The following is a 24,317-nucleotide window of genomic DNA, read 5'->3' as shown; positions in this document are numbered from 1 at the left end:
TATGTAAGTGTTTTTACAATGAATTAGATGCTTATTTCAACTGAACTGAAAGCCCTGCATTGATGCTGTTTCTAAGGCTATGCTTACACGGTGCGTTTTTGCTGCTTTTTTTTTTCTCCGCAGGCAAAACCTGCTCTCTTGGCAGTAAAGAAGCTGCTTAAAAAAAGCTGGGGTTTTTTTTGCTGCATTTTTGCCACATTGTTTGCTGCGTTTTTCTTGTCTCTTGTGCATGCTTACATGCTGATACAGTTTAGTACCTGTTTTTCGTGATTTTTCTGCACCCAAAACGCAGCAAAACCTGATACCTGCGTTTTGCACTTACTCATTGCTTTCTATGGATGAAAAACACTGCAGAAACGCTGAAAAGAGTGAGATGCTGCAGTTTTCAAAAACGCAAGTGTTGCAAATCAGTCCGGAAAAAAACAATGTGTGCGCATGAGATTTCTGAAATCTCATAGCTTTTTCTGGTCCTGTAAAATGCAACTTTAAAATTATATTAAAAAAAAAATTAAAAAGTGCCACAAAAAACTCAATGTGTGAACAAAACCTAATATCTTTGTAGGGGTATTCCTCTATTTTTCTGTTATAGTGCTCCAAATTACATTTATTTAAAGGGAATGTATCAGCAGTTTTTGCTACATAACCTGAGAGCAGCAGAATGTAGGGCAAGAAAGCCTGATTCCAGCTATATGACTGCTTGGTGTAATTTTGATAGAATTCCTGTTTGTCTGGTGTAAACCTACATGTATATGTGCATAACACCTCCCTCAGCAAACTACTAGTCAATGGTGGGGGAGTGGTTACACAAATTAGCCTGCCTGACCGTCTGGCACCTGAGATGTGGTCCTGTAGTGTTAATCTCCTGCTGCTAAAACACTGATTGTGTGGAAACTACTAACCACAGCCTAACAAGTGATACATCCCTGTAATCAGGTTCTTGTATCCTATATTATGCTGCTCTCAGATTAAATAGCAACAACCTGCAGACAGATTCCCTTTAAAGAAATGACAGCAGCCACTATTTATTCCAAGGAATTGTCCTGGCATGTAAAATTGATGATCTTTTCTCATGATAGCAGGTCATCAATTTTTAGATCAGTGGGGTCTGACACCCGACAGCCCCTAGTGGGGTTTTCTATTGGGAAGCTTGCGTTAATTGCTCTTACATTACAGAGCTGCTTTCGCTGTTCCTGTATCTCATTGTGACTTGGATGGCATCCTCTGTTCAAGAATTGCTTTATTTCTTTGGGGATAGGGGCCAGTAATACAATGCGCTCCTTGGTGTTAGGCTTTTGGACACTTTGTAGTATGATATGGGAGGATATGGTTATGGGTGGGTTGGAGGGATAAAAGGTTATATATTGTATACTGAGAAAGGAAAACTCTATTATACTACATGATAAAATGTTTAAGGCATAAGTACTGAAATAGATTTCAATTCCAATAGTGAAATACACAGCCATGCATTATCGGAAAGAGCTTTACTTTATACCTGTGATACTTTTTTTTTGGGCTGCGGTTGATTTTATTTGAGGACTGACTACTCATTTGGGAAAGAAGTGTTATTCTCCAATTTGCTTTACAGTCCTTCTGTTTTTTTCAAACATATTGCGCAGAGCAATCCTAAAGATTAAGTGTGGTTGTCAAGATTGTACAGTACCTTCCCCGAATCCTAGAGGAAATATCTCATCCAACAGACTGATAATGATTTTATAATTAGCATTATTAAAACAATATTCCGCCCTTGTCGCATAGTCATATACTTATGAGTGTACGTATTTCATATTTATTTCTAGTGTTCTGTCATACCCTCAGTGATTAAATGACTATTAAGAAAGAACCCACAGACTCACATACATACGCTACATAATAACAACAAGTAACCAAGGTTGACAGTGAAGGCTCAAATATATGCTGTGATGCAGTGAGGGGAGTCATACGCGAGGACCGTTATGTATACCCTACGATGCGCATAGAGCTATATTGAACCCGCTCGACTGCATTGTAATCACAGCTACAACTGTGGTTACAAGGCAGAATAAAAGAGCATGGATTTGGTCAAATTATTTGACCAAGTCAGATATTTAGGAAAACCTGACATGGGCTTTTACTTTTGAAGAGATTTGCGTGTTTTGGGAGTACCCCATGTCCACAATTCACATATAAACTTTGTGTTGAGCTTTGGGTGTGTCATTGTTTTGTTTGCAAGCTGCAGAGCAGGAGGCTCTATGCAATACAGGCCTGTGCGAGGTTAGCACAGTGTTAGGGCTAGCGGAACGCACCAAATAATAAGATAGATTAAGGTGCGTTCGCAGCCCGGGGTCCACCGTGCAGAGATGTAACCTGCTGCCAAGTAATAACAGACTATATGGCGGTACAATGTGAATTTACACACGGGTTAACGTCACCCTGTGTGAAGGAAGCGAACCCTGTTAAGTCACAGGGCCGCGGTACCTCACACAAGAGCACAAGCAAGGAGTCACCAAGCTCAGTCCCAAGACTTGGGATTCGAGTCCGACTAGACTACTTGCGCTCGACACCGCTAAGGAGGTGTCAGCGTAACCAAAGTAATAATAACAGATGCACAAGAGTGCATGCGGTGCCGCACTGGCGGACACCACTAACCACCCAGGCTTGGGTCAGGAAAGCGCTGTGAAAGCGCACGGCGCCGCACTGGCGGTCACAGCAATTAGACGCTGTATGGTGTGTAACGTGCTGGTAGCTAAGTCGGGCGCTAGATAGCAATCACCCACCTTCCGCGAACAGTCATCCAATAGGGAGGGGATTTTAATGAACGACTTTCACTCACAACACACACACGTTTACAAATGTACTCTAGCGCATGGCCGTGCGGTCATGCACAGCTTATATAGCTGCAGCACGTTCAGGACCTTCCGATAAAGGACCAATGGGAACCGCTGCAGCATCTGAGCATGTGACCCTCGATCTCCAATGGGAGATCTCAACCTGGGCATGCTCAGAAGGGAAAAAGCAGGACTTAGATCCCAAAAGCGTCTGCTCGCCGCTGCCCAGCACTGGCTTCAATGGCAGAAGCAGGCAAAGCAGCAGTAATCCTATGCACAGAGTGAGACTGAGCAAGATGCTGGGAACGACGTCTCCGCTGAACAGACTCCACTACGGCTGGAGAAGAATGGGAGACTGCAACAGAGATGGTTCGAGATTCCCCCTGTGCAGAGGCGGGAACTCGACACCTAACATTACCCCCCCCCCCCCCTCCCAGGGCCCCCCCCTCCTTGGACCTCGCTATGCTCAAAGGCAGCAATGAGCTGTGGAGCTTGAATGGGTTCAGCAGGCTCCCATGACCTGTCCTCTGGGCCATAACCCTTCCAATCCAACAAATATAATTTTTTGCCACGTACCACCTTGCACCCCAAAATAGCGTTCACCTCGTAATCGTCCCTAGATGAACCCGATGTCCCGGCAGATGACTCGGAAAACCGGGACATGTATACAGGTTTCAAGAGGGACACATGAAAGGTGTCAGTGATACCCAAGCGTGGAGGAAGGGCCAGACGGTAGACCTCAGGGTTAACCTGTTCGAGGACCTTGAAGGGACCCAAGTAGCGAGGTGCAAACTTAGTGGACTCAACACGCAGCCTGATGTTACGGGCATAGAGCCACACTAAGTCGCCAGTAACAAAGGTCGGAGCGGGGCGCCGATGAGCATCGGCAGAGGACCTCATTCTCTCCTTGGAGGCTCGAATGGCATCCTGAGTGCGGTCACAAATGTCCCGTGCCTACACAGCCCAGTCTGCCACCCTGGAATCAGCGGAAGACACAGGCATGGGCACAGGGACACGCGGATGCTGGCCGTAATTTAAGAGGAATGGAGCCTGACCGGTGGAGTCGGCTACGGCATTGTTAAGCGCAACCTCTGCCCACGGTAGCAAGGATGCCCAGTCATCCTGCCTGACAGAGACAAAATGTCGTAAATATGTGACCAAGGTCTGGTTGGCCCTCTCTACCAACCCATTCATCTCGGGATGATATGCCGAAGAGAGATTCAACTCAATACTGAGTAGACGACAAAGCTCTCTTCAGAATTGAGACGCAATCTGGGGACCCCGGTCACTAACAATTTTGTCTGGCATACCGTGCAGGCGAAAGATGTGTTTGATGAACAACACAGCCAGAGCCCGTGCAGCTCAGTGATCACCCAGATAGTGGTGCAGTTACGAGACTTGGGTAAGCCCACTACAAAGTCCATCCCGACCATCTCCCAGGGCCTGTCCGCCACCGGCAGAGGGTAAAGCAAACCAGGTGGCCGTTGCCGAGGGGACTTGTTCTTGGCGCAAGAGACACACGCCCGAACATAGTCTGCGACATCACGAGCCATATGCGGCCACCAGTATGTCCTTGCCATTAACTCATGTCCTTTTGGAACCAAAATGTCCACCCACCCTGGACGAGTGTGCCCAAGAGAGAACCTCTGGTCGAAAACTGGATGGTACAAAAGTCTTGCCCAGAGGCACAGACTCTAGCGAAACTGGGGCCACAGTTCTCAAGCTCTTGGTGGGGACAATAAGCCGAGGCTCCTCTTCCTCCTCCACAGATGACAAATGGCTTATCTACATCGGGGCGATGTAGGATGGGAGCGCTAGCGAAGTGTGACTTAATCGAGAGAAAGGCCTTGGAGATCTCCTCTGACCACAACTTGTGATTTGCTCCCTTCTTGGTGAGGGCAACCAAGGGAGCTACCAAAGTTGAGAAGTGTGGTATGAACTGACGATAGTAGTTAATGAACCCCATAAAGCGCTGCACCACTTTAAGTGAATGGGGTTCCTGCCAGTCCATCACAGCCTGTAGTTTGGCAGGATCCATAGCCAATCCCTGGGCGGAGATGATATAGCCCAGGAAAGGTAAGGACTCCTGCTCGAACATACACTTCTCTAACTTGGCATAGAGGGAGTTTGCCCGTAGGAGGTCGAAGACTTTGCAAACATCTCTCCGGTGGGAGTCAATATCTGGAGAGTAGATGAGAATATCATCCAGATAGACTACGACTGAGGTGGAGAGCATATCCAGGAAGATGTCGTTCACAAAGTCTTGGAAGACGGCTGGGGCATTACAGAGCCCGAAGGGCATCACCAGATATTCATAGTGCACAAAAACAAGAAAAAGCAGAGGCCATACAAAAAGGGGATCACCAAACAGCATGGATTTGTACAAAAAACAACACAGCTTTATTAAGGTGCAAATACAGGACAGATCATTTTAAAAACATCTAAAAACACTTAGAACAATGCCTATAATATGGCAAGTGCCTGTACACAAGGTGAAAGGGGGAAAACAGGAACACATACAGATATATATCTCAGTGACCTATATGGACAGCATATTAATAAAGTGCAAAAAACATGATAACACAAATAAGACCTAAATAGCTAATAGAGCTGCACATGAAAAAATATACTGTGGTACAGGAAATGTGCTAAAATATGCAACATGTGACAGTACTAAACATGGGATCCTGAGATCACTAGTAAGGCCCCATAGATAGATAGCACGTAACACAGTACACATAAATAAACAACACTATCTGAGTGTATAAACTGCTAAGATATACAAAATGTGCTGAAGGCATACAGAGTGCCAACATGGGATCCTGAACTCAGTGGTAAGGCCCTATAGATATATGGCACATAATGCAGTACGCACACACTGGTAACAGTACCTAAGTTCAAACAGGAGAATGAATCCAACTATGCATAAAGGGTGTATGAAGTAGAACAAGCATAGAGGCCCTATGTCCCATGGTACTCAGTAATGCACACCTAAAAATAAGCCAGTAGCAGTATAGTACTATCAGTAAACCATGTACCTAAGTACGCATTATAAGCAAAAAACCCCCATAACACCTCCGGGCAAATAGCCCTAAGATAACACCTACAGGCACAAAGAGAAAGCGAATACCCTACGCGTGTCGCCACAGCAGTGGCTTCATCAGGGGTGTAGTTTTCGCCACAGGTGCCCGTGTATAAATACCTTAAATCCATCAAATACAAGTAGAGACAGCTGCGTTGTAAGCCTCAGCTGCATGGAGTGAAAACAAGCACAGAAAATCATGGAGTCTTCGGCGGTGCTGACTGGAACCGGAAGTGTCTGCTGCCTGGCAACGGAGGGATACATCAGATATTCATAGTGCCCATCCCTGGTGTTAAAAGCTGTCTTCCATTTGTCCCCCTCATGGATGCGAATCAGGATGTAAGCACCCCGCAGATCTAATTTAGTAAACACCCTTGCTCCCTGAAGCCTATCGAAGAGCTCAGATATCAAGGGCAAAGGATACTTATTCTTAACCGTGATGGCATTAAGACCCCTGTAGTCTATGCATGGACGCAATTCCCCATTCTTCTTCTGCACGAAGAAGAACCCTGCCCCAGCAGATGACACTGACTTCCTAATGAATCCTCTTGCCAGATTTTCCTGGATGTACTGTGACATTGCCTCCGTCTCCGGGAGAGATAGCGGATAGACTCGACCCCGGGGAGGCTCAGCACCAGGCAAGAGATCAATAGGACAGTCATAGGGGCGATGGGGCGGAAGGGTCTCCGCCGTCTTTTTGGAGAACACGTCTGCATAAGACCAGTATTGCTTGGGGAGAGAGGATAGATCTGCGGGTACCTCTGTAGTAGCAACCTGAACGCACTCCCTCTGACACCTACCCCCACAAGATTCACCCCATCCCAGAATTCTGCCTGAGGACCACTCGATAAGAGGAGAGTGGTACCGTAGCCAAGGTATTCCCAACAGGACCTCATCAATTCCCTCAGGAATGACGAGCAGAGATATAATCTCCTGATGAGATGGCGACATGGACAGAGTAAAAGGGATGGTCTGGTGTGTTATCTGTGAGGGCAGTGTCGACCCATTCACCACTCGTACCGTTACTGGTTGAGCTAGCATAACCAGTTGTATTGCGTGATGTTGGGCAAAGGCAGAAGACATAAAATTGCCCTCCGCCCCAGAATCCACGCAGAGCTCTACCGAGTGGGAGGATGAGCCGATAATAATTGTCCCCTTAAAGGACAATTTGGAGGCAAACGTTGCCGTGTCTAGTGTACCTCCACCCACTACCACTAGACGCTGACGTTTCCTCGACCGCTGGGGACATCTGGTGGCAAGATGTCCTGACTGCTGGCAAACATGACAGACCTTGAGTGCACAAGCGGTCCGGGACTTAGATCCCGCTCGTGACACTTCCATGGCCTCATGTGACTTAGGAACCAGGACCGGAGATTCCAGAGGTTTGGCGAAGGTAGGAGCCAGCCGAAACCTCTGCCTACACTGGGCTCGTTCTAACCTCCGCTCGTTAAAACGGAGGTCAATACGAGTAGAAATTGTTATTAACTCCTCCAGTGTGGCAGGAATCTCCTTAGTGGCCAGAGCGTCCTTCACGTGATCAGCCAGCCCCCTCCAAAATATGGGGATAAGAGCTTTATCCGACCACTCCAGCTCAGAAGCTAAAGTGCGGAAGTGGACGGCAAAATGGCTGACCAAGGACTCACCCTGAGTTAATGCCAGCAGTTGGAGCGCAGTGTCATGGGTGACTTGAGGTCCTAAAAAGACCTGTTTCAGAGTGCTCAGGAACAACGGAGCACTCTGCACCACATGATCGCCACGCTCACACAGCGGCGTAGCCCATTCCAACGCCCTGTCCGACAAGAGAGAGATAATAAATCCCACCTTAGCCCGCTCTGTGGGAAAACGTGCAGTCAGGAGCTCGAGGTGAATAGAGCACTGACTCATGAATCCCCTACAAGATTTGCTATCTCCAGAAAATTTTTCTGGCAGCGGGAGGCGAGATAATGTCAGAACAGGGGTGGCAGTGGACAAGGTTGCTGCAGCCACGCTAGCAGCCTGTACAGCAACTGCGGTAACATCCACAGCTGAGGTTGAGCTCTCGAGAGCCGCCAACCTACCCTCCAGCTTCTGGATATACCGCAAGGATTGCTGTATGTCCGTCATTACTAGCCAGACCCTGGCGCTAGTGTAATGTTAGGGCTAGCGGAATGCACCAAATAATAAGATAGATTAAGGTGCTTTCGCAGCCTGGGGTCCACCGTGCAGAGATGGAACCTGCTACCAAGTAATGATGGACTATATGGCGGTACAATGTGAATACATACACGGGTTAACTTCACCCTGTGTGAAGGAAGCGAACCCTGTTAAGTCACAGGGCCGCGGTACCGCACACAAGAGCGCAAGCAAGGAGTCACCAAGCTCAGTCCCAAGACTTGGGATTCGAGTCCGACTAGACTACTTGCGCTCGACACCGCTAAGGGGGTGTCAGCGTAACCAAAGTAATAATAACAGATGCACAAGAGTGTATGCGGCGCCGCACTGGCGGACGCCACTAACCACCCAGGCTTGGGTCAGGAAAGCGCTGTGAAAGCGCACGGCGCCGCACTGGCGGTCACAGCAATTAGACGCTGTATGGTGTGTAACGTGCTGGTAGCTAAGTCGGGCGCTAGATAGCAATCACCCACCTTCCGCGAACAGTCATCCAATAGGGAGGGGATTTTAATGAACGACTTTCACTCACAACACACACACGTTTACAAATGTACTCTAGCGCATGGCCGTGCGGTCATGCACAGCTTATATAGCTGCAGCACGTTCAGGACCTTCCAATAAAGGACCAATGGGAACCGCTGCAGCATCTGAGCATGTGACCCTCAATCACCAATGGGAGATCTCACCCTGGGCATGCTCAGAAGGGAAAAAGCAGGACTTAGATCCCAAAAGCGTCTGCACGCCGCTGTCCAGCACTGGCTTCAATGGCAGAAGCAGGCAAAGCAGCAGTAATCCTATGCACAGAGTGAGACTGAGCAAGACGCTGGGAACGACGTCTCCGCTGAGCAGACTCCACTGTGGCTGGAGAAGAATGGGAGACCGCAGCAGAGATGGTTCGAGATTCCCCCTGTGCAGAGGCGGGAACTCGACACCTAACACACAGAGCCAAGGAAATCAAAAGCTTCTGACACACCCAAGAGGAACACGTCGCTGCTGTCACCCATGGCAACAGCTTTTGATACCGACTGTTTGGATGACCTGGCTGTGATCCAGAGGACAACGTTTACCTTACTTGGTGAGTTTTTGGAAATAAAGATATTTTATGTTGAACTCTCTTGAGTCACTGCCTCATATATATCTCTACATAATTCAAAGTATAATGGGTGGCATAAACATCAATTACTGAAAGGTCTAGTGCACAAAATGAAACACGTGTTAAATGATCTCCATATATATGGCACGTTAGTACAAATAGTATAAAGTAACCAGGAATTCCTTACCCATAGCGATGGTGTATGTCTCACAACCCCAAAACGCGTTGGGATTCTTCCAGGGGTTGAGCAATGTCTATTGATATGCAGTCTACACATATACATTCCTTAACTGAAGTAACATACGTCCATTGATTGCGACACAAGCGCAGTGAATGTCCGCATCCCTGAAAAGTGTGCTGCACTACATTATCCTGGGTGCGGATCAGAGTGTCACTTCCTGTGATGTAATCCACCTGCATGCGTCCCATGTGGGCATGGTTCGTAGAGTACCAAAGGCAAGATTGCATCGCGCATGTGCACCACAGGTACCATCTTTAAGGAGACCAAGAACGATGCCATTTTTCAAAAGAGTAAGTGTAGATAAATGGGGAAGAAAGAAAAAGAAAATGCAAGTGAATGAAATATTATTAGATATTATGTTAAGAGTGCCTAAAAGTAAAACAATATAATGAGAAAAAAGAAAAACTAATTAAAAAAGTTAAATAAAAAAAAATATACGTGTAATTTTATGCCTTAAGGATGTTTTAGTATAATGCCAAACAGAGAGCATGATAAATTGAGTATGGCACATTAACAATATGGTGAGTATGTAAGTGACACATGATAAATGAATAAATAAATCAAGAAATCAAAAAATATAACAACCGAGTCCAATCTTCCAATGTGTCAAAGGTATCAACGAAGATCTTGGTGACCATGAGAAACAGAGACATGGGGTTCTTCAAACATTTGCAATAGCAAACTATAATGGAAAAAAAACAAACAAACGAATGATGAAAACATTAAAATAAATCACAGAGTAAAGGCAGTCTTAAATGAAAGGAGCAAAGCTGAGTTTCTCATCTAGCCTATGTGATGTCATGGTACACAGGCTCATTATCCAGCATCATTTCAACTGCACCAGCTGGAGTTTAGAATCACCCCCCTGATGCCACAATGGAGTCTGTCAGTGCCTCATACCCTTAAGCCTGTAATATCACAACTATGATGGGACCCAGGGCCGGACTGGCCATCAGGCAATACTGGCAAATGCCAGAAGGGCCTGTCTGGTCATGGGCTGCCTTGTCTGCTATGTTAGCAGAATCTGTGTTCTCAAGACACCCATACTGTTAAGAGTTGTGATGGAGCACAAAGTTGCTGACTCCATCACTTACCCCAGCAGGCCAAGGGTATCATTAGAAATATTGGTCTTGTAGTAAATCTTACTTTCCTCCCTCCAGGGTAATATTAGTAATATATCCCATCTGGTGCTTGAGGACGGGGACAACATGGGCCTGTGCGAGTTCAAATGCCAGGACTGAAATTCAGCCCCAGTCCATACCTGATGGGACCTAAAGTGTCCAGGGTTTATGGTATGTTGAGCACAGAAAGGTCAGTGACCTCTTTTCGCTGCAAGTATATATCTGACGTGTTCTCTCGTGTGTGTCCATAGCTCCCTCGAAGGGGGCCCCACATAAATTAAGTTACAGGTACAAGTAGCATGGTAAATAACAAAGGTGATGTTACATGTTATAAAATGTACTATCCTTAATTGTTTACTACCATCCACAGAATTAATTGTGGTAGTCCTGACAATGTTTTTGCATGAAATGCACTCCCCGCATGAAAAGCAGCCCTATTTTGGGTCCCTTAGCGTTTGAAGGGTGTGCTGGCTTGCCCTGATAGTGGGTCTTAACCAGTATGTCCTCCAAGTTTTCGTTTCTCCTTGCTGTTATTGCAGAGGTGTCGGAGTGTAGCCACCAGAGTAGAATCTGTTTTTAGGACATACCAATTCTTTGGAAGAATTCCGCGGATGGTCTCCCATTGGGAATTAAAAGTAGATATGTATCTTACAATAAAGCCACCCTGGGATTTGATCTTTTTGGAAGTCAACAGAGTGTCGGGATGTATGGTTTGCCCAGCGATATCCACTTTTTATACACCTCTTGCTATATCACCATTCGAGAAATCGCTCCTTAAGATCATCTGCTTGTCTCTCAAAATCATTTTCAGAAGAGCAGATTCTCCTCATTATGAAGAACTGACCAATTGTGATGGCCCATACTATGAAGCCGATGTGGGAAGAGGATGTCTCAAGTAAAGATTTCACAGAAATCTCGTTTCTAGATACATCTGTCTGTAAATAACCCCCATCAAACTCCACCAATCTAAAGTCCAAGAACTCAGTATGATGTTTATGGTATTTGTGTGTTAGTCTAATGTTGTAGTCATTGCAAATCAAATTCTTAAAGTTCTGATTCAGTACCCTGTGAAATAATGAACAGGTCCTCGATATTCTTGTACCAGCACTGCAGGTGGAAGGCGGCATGTGCAAGACCACTGAAAATCCTCTTCTACCAGTAGCTGAGAAAAAGGTTTGCATATACTAGCACATACGTTGCGCCCATGGCTGTGCCATTTTTGTGTAAGAAAAATGTATCTTTAACCCCTCTGTGACCTTAGACGTACTATCCCGTCGAGGTGCCCTGGGCTTATCTGACCCTGGACGGGATAGTACGTCATAGCCGATCGGCCGCGCTCACGGGGGGAGCGCGGCCGATCGCGGCCGGGTGTCAGCTGCTTATCGCAGCTGACATCCGGCACTATGTGCCAGGAGCGGTCACGGACCGCCCCCGGCACATTAACCCCTGGCACACCACGATCAAAGATGATCGCGATGTGCCGGCGGTGCAGGGAAGCACCGCGCAGGGAGGGGGCTCCCTGCGGGCTTCCCTGAGCCCCCCGCAGCAACGCGATGTGATCGCGTTGCTGCGAGGGTCTCCTCACCTCCCTCCCTGCTCGAGCCCCGGATCCAAGATGGCCGCGGATCCGGGTCCTGCAGGGAGGGAGGTGGCTTCACAGAGCCTGCTCAGAGCAGGCACTGTGAAGCAGCCTGCACTCATATCAGATCAGTGATCTGACAGAGTGCTGTGCAAACTGTCAGATCACTGATCTGTGATGTCCCCCCCTGGGACAAAGTAAAAAAGTTAAAAAAAAATTTTCCAAATGTGTAAAAAAAAAAAAATATATATATATTTCAAAATAATGAAAAAAAAAAAAAATATTATTCCCATAAATACATTTCTTCATCTAAATAAAAAAAAAAAAACCAATAAAAGTACACATATTTAGTATCGCCGCGTCCGTAACGACCCGACCTATAAAACTGTCCCACTAGTTAACCCCTTCAGTAAACACCGTAAGAAAAAAAAAACGAGGCAAAAAACAACGCTTTATTATCATACCGCCGAACAAAAAGTGGAATAACACGCGATCAAAAGGACAGATATAAATAACCATGGTACCGCTGAAAGCGTCATATTGTCCCGCAAAAAAAGAGCCGCCATACAGCATCATCAGCAAAAAAATAAAAAAAGTTATAGTCCTGAGAATAAAGCGATGCAAAAATAATTATTTTTTCTGTAAAATAGTTTTTATCGTATAAAAGCACCAAACCATAAAAAAATGATATAAATGAGGTATCGCTGTAATCGTACTGACCCGAAGAATAAAACTGATTTATCAATTTTACCAAACGCGGAACGGTATAAACGCCTCCCCCAATAGAAATTCATGAATAGCTGGCTTTTGGTCATTCTTCCTCACAAAAATCGGAATAAAAAGCGATAAAAAAATGTCACGTGCCCAAAAATGTTTTCAATAAAAACGTCAACTCGTCCCGCAAAAAACAAGACCTCACATGACTCTGTGGACCAAAATATGGAAAAATTATAGCTCTCAAAATGTGGTATTGCAAAAAATATTTTTTGCAATAAAAAGGGTCTTTCAGTGTGTGACGGCTGCCAATCATAAAAATCCGCTAAAAAACTCGCTATAAAAGTATATCAAACCCCCCTTCATCACCCCCTTAGTTAGGGAAAAATAAAAAAAAATGTATTTATTTCCATTTTCCCATTAGGGCTAGGGTTAGGGCTAGGGTTAGGGTTAGGGCTAGGGTTAGGGCTAGGGTTAGGGCTAGGGTTAGGGCTAGGGTTAGGGTTAGGGTTAGGGCTAGGGCTAGGGTTAGGGCTAGGGTTAGGGTTAGGGTTAGGGCTAGGGCTAGGGTTAGGGCTAGGGTTAGGGCTAGGGTTAGGGCTAGGGCTAGGGTTAGGGCTAGGGTTAGGGCTAGGGTTAGGGTTAGGGCTAGGGTTAGGGCTAGGGTTAGGGCTAGGGTTAGGGCTAGGGCTAGGGTTAGGGCTAGGGTTAGGGCTAGGGTTAGGGCTAGGGTTAGGGCTAGGGTTAGGGTTGGGGCTACAGTTAGGGTTGGGGCTAAAGTTAGGGTTAGGGTTTAGATTACATTTACAGTTGGGAATAGGGTTGGGATTAGGGTTAGGGGTGTGTCAGGGTTAGAGGTGTGGTTAGGGTTACCGTTGGAATTAGGGTTAGGGGTGTGTTTAGATTAGGGTTTCAGTTATAATTGGGGGGTTTCCACTGTTTCGGCACATCAGGGGCTCTCCAAACACGACATGGCGTCCGATCTCAATTCCAGCCAATTCTGCGTTGAAAAAGTAAAACAGTGCTCCTTCCCTTCCGAGCTCTCCTGTGTGCCCAAACAGGGGTTTACCCCAACATATGGGGTATCAGCGTACTCAGGACAAATTGGACAACAACTTTTGTGGACCAATTTCTCCTGTTACCCTTGGGAAAATACAAAACTGGGGGCTAAAAAATAATTTTTGTGGGAAAACAAAAAGATTTTTTATTTTCACGGCTCTGCGTTATAAACTGTAGTGAAACACTTGGGGGTTCAAAGTTCTCACAACACATCTAGATAAGTTCATTGAGGGGTCTAGTTTCCAATATGGGGTCACTTGTGGGGGGTTTCTACTGTTTAGGTACATTAGGGGCTCTGCAAACGCAATGTGACGCCTGCAGACCAATCCATCTAAGTCTGCATTCCAAATGATGCTCCTTCCCTTCCGAGCCCTCCCATGCGCCCAAACGGTGGTTCCCCCCCACATATCGGGTATCAGCGTACTCAGGACAAATTGGACAACAACATTTAGGGTCCAATTTCTCCTGCTAACCTTGGAAAAATACAAAACTGGGGGCTAAAATATAATTTTTGTGGAAAAAAAAATATTTTTTATTTGCATGGCTCTGCGTTATAAACTGTAGTGAAATACTTGGGGGTTCAAAGCTCTCACAACACATCAAGATGAGTTCCTTAGGGGGTCTACTTTCCAAAATGGTGTCACTTGTGGGGGGTTTCTACTGTTTAGGTTCATTAGGGGCTCTGCAAACGCAATGTGACGCCTGCAGACCATTCCATCTAAGTCTGCATTCCAAATGGCGCTCCTTCCCTTCCGAACCCTCCCATGCGCCCAAACGGTGGTTCCCCCCCACATATGGGGTATCAGCGTACTCAGGACAAATTGGACAACAACTTTTGTGGTCCAATTTCTCCTGTTACCCTAGGGAAAATACAAAACTGGGGGCTAAAAAATAATTTTTGTGGGAAAAAAATTTTGTTTTATTTTTATGGCTCTGCATTATAAACTTCTGTGAAGCTCTTGGTGGGTCAAAGTGCTCACCACACATCCAGATAAGTTCCTTAGGGGGTCTACTTTCCAAAATGGTGTCACTTGTGGGGGGTTTCAATGTTTAGGCACATCAGTGGCTCTCCAAACGCAACATGGCGTCCCATCTCAATTCCTGTCAATTTTGCATTGAAAAGTCAAACGGCGCTCCTTCCCTTCCGAGCTCTCCCATGCGCCCAAACAGTGGTTTACTGCCACATATGGGGTATCAGCGTACTCGGGACAAATTGGACAACAACTTTTGAGGTCCAATTTCTTCTCTTACCCTTGGAAAAATAAAAAATTGGGGGCAAAAATATAATTTTTGTGAAAAAATATGATTTTTTATTTTTACGGTTCTGCATTATAAACTTCTGTGAAGCACTTGGTGGGTCAAAGTGCTCACCACACCTCTAGATAAGTTCCTTAGGGGGTCTACTGTCCAAAATGGTGTCACTTGTGGGGGGTTTCAATGTTTAGGCACATCAGTGGCTCTCCAAACGCAACATGGCGTCCCATCTCAATTTCTGTCAATTTTGCATTGAAAAGTCAAACTGCGCTCCTTCCCTTCCGAGCTCTCCCATGCGCCCAAACAGTGGTTTAGTGCCACATATGGGGTATCAGCGTACTCAGGACAAATTGGACAACAACTTTTGAGGTCCAATTTCTTCTCTTACCCTTGGAAAAATAAAAAATTGGGGGCAAAAATATAATTTTTGTGAAAAAATATGATTTTTTATTTTTACGGTTCTGCATTATAAACTTCTGTGAAGCACTTGGTGGGTCAAAGTGCTCACCACACATCCAGATAAGTTCCTTAGGGGGTCTACTTTCCAAAATGGTGTCACTTGTGGGGGGTTTCAATGTTTAGGCACATCAGTGGCTCTCCAAACGCAACATGGCGTCCCATCTCAATTCCTGTCAATTTTGCATTGAAAAGTCAAATAGCGCTCCTTCCCTTCCGAGCTCTCCCATGCGCCCAAACAGTGGTTTACTGCCACATATGGGGTATCGGCGTACTCAGGACAAATTGGACAACAACTTTTTGGGTCCAATTTCTCCTGTTACCCTTGGTAAAATAAAACAAATTGGAGCTGAAGTAAATTTTTTGTGTAAAAAAGTTAAATGTTCATTTTTATTTAAACATTCCAAAAATTCCTATTAAACACCTGAAGGGTTAATAAACTTCTTGAATGTGGTTTTGAGCACCTTGAGGGGTGCAGTTTTTAGAATGGTGTCACACTTGGGCATTTTCTATCATATAGACCCCTCAAAATGACTTCAAATGAGACGTGGTCCCTAAAAAAAAATGGTGTTGTAAAAATGAGAAATTGCTGGTCAACTTTTAACCCTTATAACTCCCTAACAAAAAAAAAAATTGGTTCCAAAATTATGCTGATGTAAAGGAGACATGTGGGAAATGTTACTTATTAAGTATTTTGTGTGACATATCTCTGTGATTTAATTGCATAAAAATTCAAAGTTTGAAAATTGCGAAATTTTCAAAATTTTCGCCAAATTTCCGTTTTTTTCACAAATAAACGCAGGTACTATCAAAGAAATTTTACCACTATCATGAAGTACAATATGTCACGAGAAAACAATGTCAGAATCACCAGGATCCGTTGAAGCGTTTCGGAGTTATAACCTCATAAAGGGACAGTGGTCAGAATTGTAAAAATTGGCCTGGTCATTAACGTGCAAACCACCCTTGGGGGTAAAGGGGTTAAAAGTGAATTAATCATGTGTTAGAACAATTCGCATCTCGTTGCTCATATTGAGGAAAAAACGTACCTCTTCCAGTCCATCATCACGGATGCAGTTGTAGAGAGACTCTACATCATTGGTGACAAAAAGCATATCAGACTCCAAAGACACCTCGTCCAGCCTAGTAAGGACATCAATACCCAGACTGCTGTAGATAATCCCCTGATGCCGGTGGCCACAGCTCATCTTTTGGGGTGACAGGTTCCCTTTAAGGGCTAAGGCCCAACAGACTCTGCTATGCATCAGAAAGGGAGTGTGAGGAAAGATTGATTACGTCTAAATTGCCTTTCTAAGTCTTTTTCTCCTGGTGTTGTGGAGGTGCCAGTCTCCGCTTATTCCCATGTCTCCCTTTATTAGACATTAGGTGTCATACAATCTCCATTCTTTTACCACTGACACCCGATTTTATAATTACTATTATTTTTTTATATAGCACCATTAATTCCATGGGGCTGTACATGAGGAAGGGGTTACATACAGAATTATAGATATCACTTACAGTAAACAAATTAACAATGACAGACTGGTACAGAGGGGAGAGGACCCTGTCCTTGCGGACTGACATTCTATGTCATCACATGAAGACACTGAAGAAGTGGATCTTGAACGGTTATGGGCTGATCCTGTCTTATTTCTGTTTCCATCTATGTATGTGATTATTCTGAAAGTCTGCCAGGTCATTTTGATATTTTTGGGTTTTTACCATCACAATCTCCTTTTCCCATTTTTGGAAGTCTGTATCTAAATATTCACTACATTTAGGTCACAATTGCTTTTCACTCAGTTTCTGATGCTCTCTGTTATACTAAAGCATCCTAATGTCACATAGTTATATGTATATTCTTTGTGGTGCAGTGACCAATGTTACAGCCAGGGGGCACTGTGTGTGCGCTTCAAGATGCGCTTGGAGGCATAAATGTGATGAAACAGTGACTGGCAGAGTTGAGAGTGGCCGATATGTGTCGCAGAGGGAGTCTGCGTAGTAAGTCTGATGCAATGTTGTTGTTCTGGGACCTGTAGTCCCTCAAGAGTTTGTATAGTTATGAAGGGAGACTTACTAGGCTAGTTATGTGAGATGGGCGGGACAAACTAGCCACACCCACACTCCCACCCAGGGGAGTGGTTATGGGTATATAATGTGACCAGGGTGTGGGTCACGTGGTTCCTGTGTTTGGATCTGAGTGGTTCAAGTGCAAGGCCCTGGAAGCCTGTGTTGGAAGTCCTGGATAATAGGATTCCTGAAGAGCACATGGCGGGGCTCTGGACCTGGCACATGCCAGTCTGTGAAACTGTCTGATAACCATAGGTAATGCTGACTCGGGTCAGTGAGAACATCTAAAGGTTACCTCTGTGGAGGAAAGGAATCCGAGAACCTGTGCGGCACTAACAGGTAACATAAAGGGATCCGTGTTATGCTGACCGGGGTCAGAGGAGAGAGACATTGTGTATGGGGCACCTCTGAGGCCAAGAGGTGTCCAGGAACCTGTGAAGGTCGCCCACAGGTAACGGATAGGGATCCGTGCGTTATGCTAACCGGGGTTAGTGACGGACTGTGGTGAAGTTGAATATGTACAGATGGTGTTCAAGCTGTTACCAAGTTCTGAGGATGTGGTTTATGCTGATGTGAAATAAACCTAGAGACTGTGTTTTATAAGAAATATGTGCCTAAGTGCTTGAATCCCGTGCCAAGCGAGTGTCCCCCAAGACACGTAGTGGGTGAAACGCTACATCTTATTTTTTATTTTTTATGTTTCTCATTACATTATTTTACTTTTAAGCACTCATACCTTTTAATGATTTTTCACCCATCTACATATCATGCACTTTCTTTTCCCTTTCTTCCCCATTTATCTATACTTACCTTGTTGAAAAATGGCATCCTTCTTGGTCTCCTTCAATATGGTGTCTGTGGTGCACATGCACGGTGCAATCTTGCCTCCGGTGCTCAGCTATCGATGCCCACATGGGATGCGTTTGGGTGGATGACGTCACAGGAAGTGACACTCTAACCTGCACCCGTTAAGTTGCTTTTTAAAGTTTTGTAGGCTATTTAAGAAAACTACTAGTCATTTATACTGCTCTGTGCAATTGTTTTAAGGACAGGCTGCGTTACAAAGTCCAATGTCAATCTACCGATGTTTCTTCAAATTTATGTTCAGATGTCTATTATTTACCTTGCCTTTAAGATTGATGCCAGGGGTCCTTCTCATTAGACTCCCAACTATAGAGAGAATCCATGGGAAGCAATGCTAGTTTAACTGGCCCAATTCACTTGAGTGGCTAGGGTGTTGCTGTGCTATACCAACACTGTGTCCTCATTATTAGGATTGGTGTGAGTTCCAGAGGATGCACCCAACTGATCATGCAATGATAAAAATATGCCTTAAAGGGCAAGCTAATGTTGATGGACTATCCTAAAGATAGGTCATCACTATAAGATCAAAAACGGCACAATACCTGTGAACCCCACAGATCAGCTATTATTTATTCCAGGGCCGGCTGGATATCCATCTCTGGAAATGTTTTAGACATGTGTGGATAAAATGCTGCGAAGTTAGAATACTTTGAAAAATAGAAGTGTTAATAGTTTATTTTGATCAGTTAACAAAATGAATACAAAGTGAATGATCACAAACAAAATTTCAGGTAAATCAACATTTGATGTGACCACCCTTTGCCTTGAAAGCATCAATTCTTATAGTTACTTAAACACATTTTTTGATAGAACTCCACTGAGAGGTTGTTGCAAACATCTTGAAGAACTAACTACAGACCTTCTGTGGATGTATGCTTGTTCAAATCCTTCTGTCTCTATGTGTAATCCAAGACAGTTCAATGATGCTGAGAACAGGGCTATATGGAAGGGGGGGGGGATATAATCACTTTCAGGTCTCCTTGTTCTTCTTTACACAGAAGATAGTTCTTAATGACATTGTATGTATGTTTATGGTCATCGTCCTGCTGCAAAAAATTTTTTGAGACAATCATACACCTTCCTCATGTTACTGGTTGATAGATTTGATAGATAAGTATCTGCCTCTATTAATTTGCTCATTATTATACCGCTCTCCAGCCCTTTCTCAAACAAACTGCCTTCTGTTACAGTCAAATGTTTCATATTTTGAATTTGACTCATCCGTCTATAGCACCTACTGCCATGATGTGTCTTTCTTCTGCTGCACTAAGTTTCCTTGGCTGTCCACTGCATCTACGGTCCTCAACTTTTCCCATTTCATGATGCCTTTAAGGCTGAGAACTACAGTCAGATAACTATCCATCATGCAATACCATCAGGGACGCGTCAAATTGGTTCCAAATTCATTCTGTATCAAGAAAACCAATGAGTCTTGAAAGTGATGATATGTCCTTCACAAAGATCTGATCTCAACATCAATGATCTTACGTGAAGATGAGACAGAAGGATTTTATTTAGATTTCTCTTTTTTTCATTCATTTTGCATCTTGTTAATTGATAAAACATCATTATTTCTTGCACAACACTGTAAATATTAACAACATAGCCCCATTTAATGTTTTGTGGCAACTACCAAGAACAGGACATCAACTCTTAGACTACAAGACTGTTGAACAAATATTCAATTTTTCCATTCAGATGAGCTCATAACAGCTTATTGATGGGGTTGTCAGGTTTCAGACCATCCACTGGTCTGACATTGATGACCCATTCTGATGATAGGTAATCACTGTTAGATGTCCGGACAACCCATTCAACTTTATGAGATGGGAAAACCCCTTTTGTAGGAATTTGTATCTATAGATAGGAAGTACCTAAAATGTATGTGTACTGTACCGTCAGGTGGACCAGCTAGATGTAGGTCTTGTGCCAATTTCAGTGTTTTTCTACTGTATGCAACAGTGGTAGTGTGCTCCGTATATTGAAGGCAATAAAGTATGATGGAACACATTATTGGACATTATGGATCTGTGTTACCAGAAGATGTCATAGAACTCAAGAAAGTTTTCTTCCAGCACAGGATTTATCTACAATTCATGTACTGCATATTTACAACTTTGCTATGAAGGAACTAAAACAACCACAATCTAATTTATTTGTTAATTTGTGCAAAGCGAAACATTCAATCACCGAGTGCTTAATGAAAACGAAACTGTAAAATAAACTTTCTTGTTTTTGTTTTCATCCATTGCCTTAGTCAACTGTGAAAGCCGCACATAATAGCGGGAAACTGCTTCTCACTTAGATTAATGCTGTTAATAACATTGTCTCCGAGAGCAGAACATTTATTCTTTCCTAAAGTTTATGGAATACAATGCATCAGTTTGGAAACAAAGATGAGTTTCAATATTCGGATGTTAAAACATTTTGTGGTTAAGCTTATCATGTAGTAATGTAAAATATATTCCTTTATTTATATCAGAAGATGACAACGTGCCGGCTAATGACAAAACTCAAATGCAAGACGAGGAGAATCAATGCGAAATAATAAAGGACAAGTTAGAGCTGTCGTTTTTCCCTGAAGAAGACTCTGAAGAATGGATGTTCTTTCAGAAGGTTCTAACCACAGTTCAGACTTGGTTTAGCCTGTTTGGATGGGCTAGTGGCTGCAATCCGATTACTGTTCCACAATCTCTATGGAGGTAGGGTAAAACTGAAGAAACATCTAGAACCTCTTATGCACCCCGTATCCATCCTGTGCATTATGCACCTATGTCTTATGACATTGAGAATGATATATGAGGAAGTATGCAGATCATTAGAGCCCCTTAGGGATTTTATCTGACTGTCCCAGTGGACAATTCTCTATTTGAGAATGTAATATCTATTTGCTGGATTTCACTTTCTGCCACTATGTAAATTGCACAGTTAACGGAACATAGCCAGACACACAAGTGAACACAGATAGAAGAGGGCCCCTGTACAAGAGTAATATATGGGCCCTTTGCAGTCCAATAGCTCGTTGTAATACCCAATTCCACCTGCTTTCAAGATGGAAGTGGACTCCCATATCTTTTTGGCCTCTAAGCAACTGCACAGGTTGCTCCAATGTTATGTCCACCTCTGCATACAACACATACAGCCTACTAATGCCTGAAATAGCTACATTTTGTATCAACTTGGGTAGCACTATACCTTTAGGGCTAAATGAGAATGGCACAAATTATATGAAATGTAAGAAAATGTACATTGTATCTGTAGTGCGACCAGCTAGGCATGTTGGGGTCTGGTCTTGCTTTGATCTTACTTCCTGTTCAGTCTAGCTCCTGCACACACCCAAAACATACCATGGGTATTGTGCTCCCAGTGTATGACAGAAAAGTGTACATTTTTATACTTTGCCAGTATGAGCATACCTGCTATGCTATCCTGCTTTATGCAAAAAAGGACAGTGGGGTGTGAATATATTTTTTTCAATGGAGGTCAATGGTTGTGTCAACTTCTTAAATCGGCAAAATAGCAAAGTGCTTGTAAAACAAAGAACTTTACAATTTATCTCTTATTAAGATTATCTCTGTTCTAAATGGAAGAATATTTAATTCTTCACTGTTCTTTTAGTTTACTGTTAGTTGCCTTGGTTAGCAGCTGTAGCTGCAGTCTATCAGAGGTGGCCGTTTTCTAGGCAAGGAGCATAGCGCTTACTGGCACTTTTCTTTACCACTTGAAGCTGGCCGGGATCCTAGAGCATAGACACAACAATGCTGTAATCTTGAATTTTCAATCATCAGGCTAGCCGTGCCCCTCAGGTTGCTGGAAGGCAGTGGAGCTGTACGCTCCTGAAAACACATAATAAGAAAGCCCCTTTAAGGAATGTTACTGAATGCTCATACATTGGCATTCACCCAAGGTTCCCATTTGAGGTATATGAAGGGGGAATATTTGTAGTAAATTTCTTTAAATTAAGTATGAAGCTAAATGTAAATAGGACCTTAGTATATTTCTACATCTTCCCCATGACTGGGGCATATATGTACACCAATCTGAGCGTGGTCTGTATGCATTTACCACATTCTATGAATCCCCTTGGCCTTGTCTCTTCCACATAATACATTTAGGACACATTATGCTCCAATTTTTGTGACACAATTTACTGTAGATATTTGAGGCATTTTCCTTGATATACATACCCATTGTGAAGAAAACTATCTGGTTTGATTTTATGTATTTTTCGCTTAATAGACGTGGCATACACAAGATTGTGCAAGAGAGTTACCACTTATACAATGGTAAAATAGATTGTTTGCTTCCATGCTATAAAGGCGGATATACGGTTTGTGAATTTAGTCTTTTTGGGGCCGATATATCAAAGTGTTTACATCAGTTTTCAGGAGTAAAACACTTTGAAAAGTTGCTAATATTTTTGCACAATGCTAACTTTCCAAAAATGTTGTGACCTTTGGCATTTTTATGCCACTCGTGGCTAGCTCCGCCAAAGTGTCTGGCGCATGGGTAATGGGGAACCTATCAAATTCATCAAAAGTTATTCCACTTTAATACTGATGGGAATAACATTTCTGGCAAGATGCAAGAAAAAGAGTTAATGATTAATTAGACTCATCTTACCCCACTTGTCACTTCATTAACACTGGCATGTACATGGCCCACCATGTACATTTATATTGATACATCTGGGTGGGCCATTTATATAGTTGCATTCAAAAATGACCGACTTCAAAATGGCCACCATGGTCACCACCCATCTTGAAAAGTTTTCCCCTCCCATATACTAATGTGCCACAAACAGGAAGTTGATATCACCAACGATTCCCATTTTATTTAGGTACATCCATATAAATGTCCCATCCTGTACAACGCCACTCTTCATAAATTGGTTCCTTTGTTTTCATTTCTGTTAGTGTTTATTATAATTTCTACAAGAAGATTTTAGGCTTTTGCATGAACAAGATAACATTTTTTTTCTATTACTCTCTACAGTATTAATAATTTTTCAGAAGTGAAAAGTGTATTTAAATTTTTTATGTATTTCTAACATTTTCAGTGGTGTATGCAAAGTCAAGTTGTCAAAGTCTGAAGGAAAAGCAATGAAAACAATAAATCTTGGCAAGCAGACAAAAACCATTTATGACATGCTGTTCTACCTGAGCGGACAGATGCTGCCTGGAATTACTGCAAGCCAGTCATTGCCCTCTGATCCCACAGAAAGAGTCCTACAGCTTCACTGGCAGCATGCGACACTCCTCACTTTCCTCAAGTAAGCCTTGACGTTTTGAGAGATCTAAATAAATGATTTAAAAACATGATAGAAATGGAAAAGGAACGTTAATAACCATGAATTGTTGGATGAATGCACTGAAGTAAAAATGTAATCCATGAGGATTTTAAAGAAACATACAGTATTGCAATGAAAATACTTAAAATTATAATTTAAAGGGTTTCTCCAGTGAAAACACAGAATAGGTGACAACTAATTAATCGGTGGTGGTCCAGCCACTGTATGCATGTTTGACCACCAGTAAATTCATTCCCTAGCGCTGAGCTTGGCATTTTCCAGCAGCCCCAGAGAGAATGAATGTGGCAGCAGTCAGGCATCCTACCAACCGCCACATTTTGAAACGAGAATACAAGAACCGCATCGGAGATAAGAGTTAACTATTCTGCTAAACAGTGCAATGTGCTGCTGCAGTGCAGTATAGTGCAACCTCCACCAGGGGGTGCTGGTGAGGGAAAAGAGGTTGTACACACAGCGCAGCAACACTGAACAACAACACAGGTGCCACAGGTAGTGAAAGAGAAGTCAGACAAGCC

General features: G+C 43.6%; 1 protein-coding gene across 1 annotated transcript in view; it reads left to right on the top strand.

Moving 5' to 3' along the window:
- The window catches only part of CFAP47 (cilia and flagella associated protein 47), an 874,184-nt gene that overhangs the window by 217,854 nt on the left and 632,013 nt on the right, over nt 1–24,317 (top strand). The window contains exons 30-31 of the mRNA XM_069757658.1: nt 20,974–21,193; nt 23,551–23,763. Coding sequence (XP_069613759.1) covers nt 20,974–21,193; nt 23,551–23,763 — 433 coding nt within the window. The remainder of the gene's footprint in view (nt 1–20,973; nt 21,194–23,550; nt 23,764–24,317) is intronic.

This window comes from Ranitomeya imitator, chromosome 3 (genome assembly GCF_032444005.1).
Source record: "Ranitomeya imitator isolate aRanImi1 chromosome 3, aRanImi1.pri, whole genome shotgun sequence".
In the NCBI taxonomy this organism is placed as follows: domain Eukaryota; kingdom Metazoa; phylum Chordata; class Amphibia; order Anura; family Dendrobatidae; genus Ranitomeya; species Ranitomeya imitator.
Note: the sequence above shows the minus strand (reverse complement) of the source record. Positions and strands in the feature narration are given on the sequence as shown.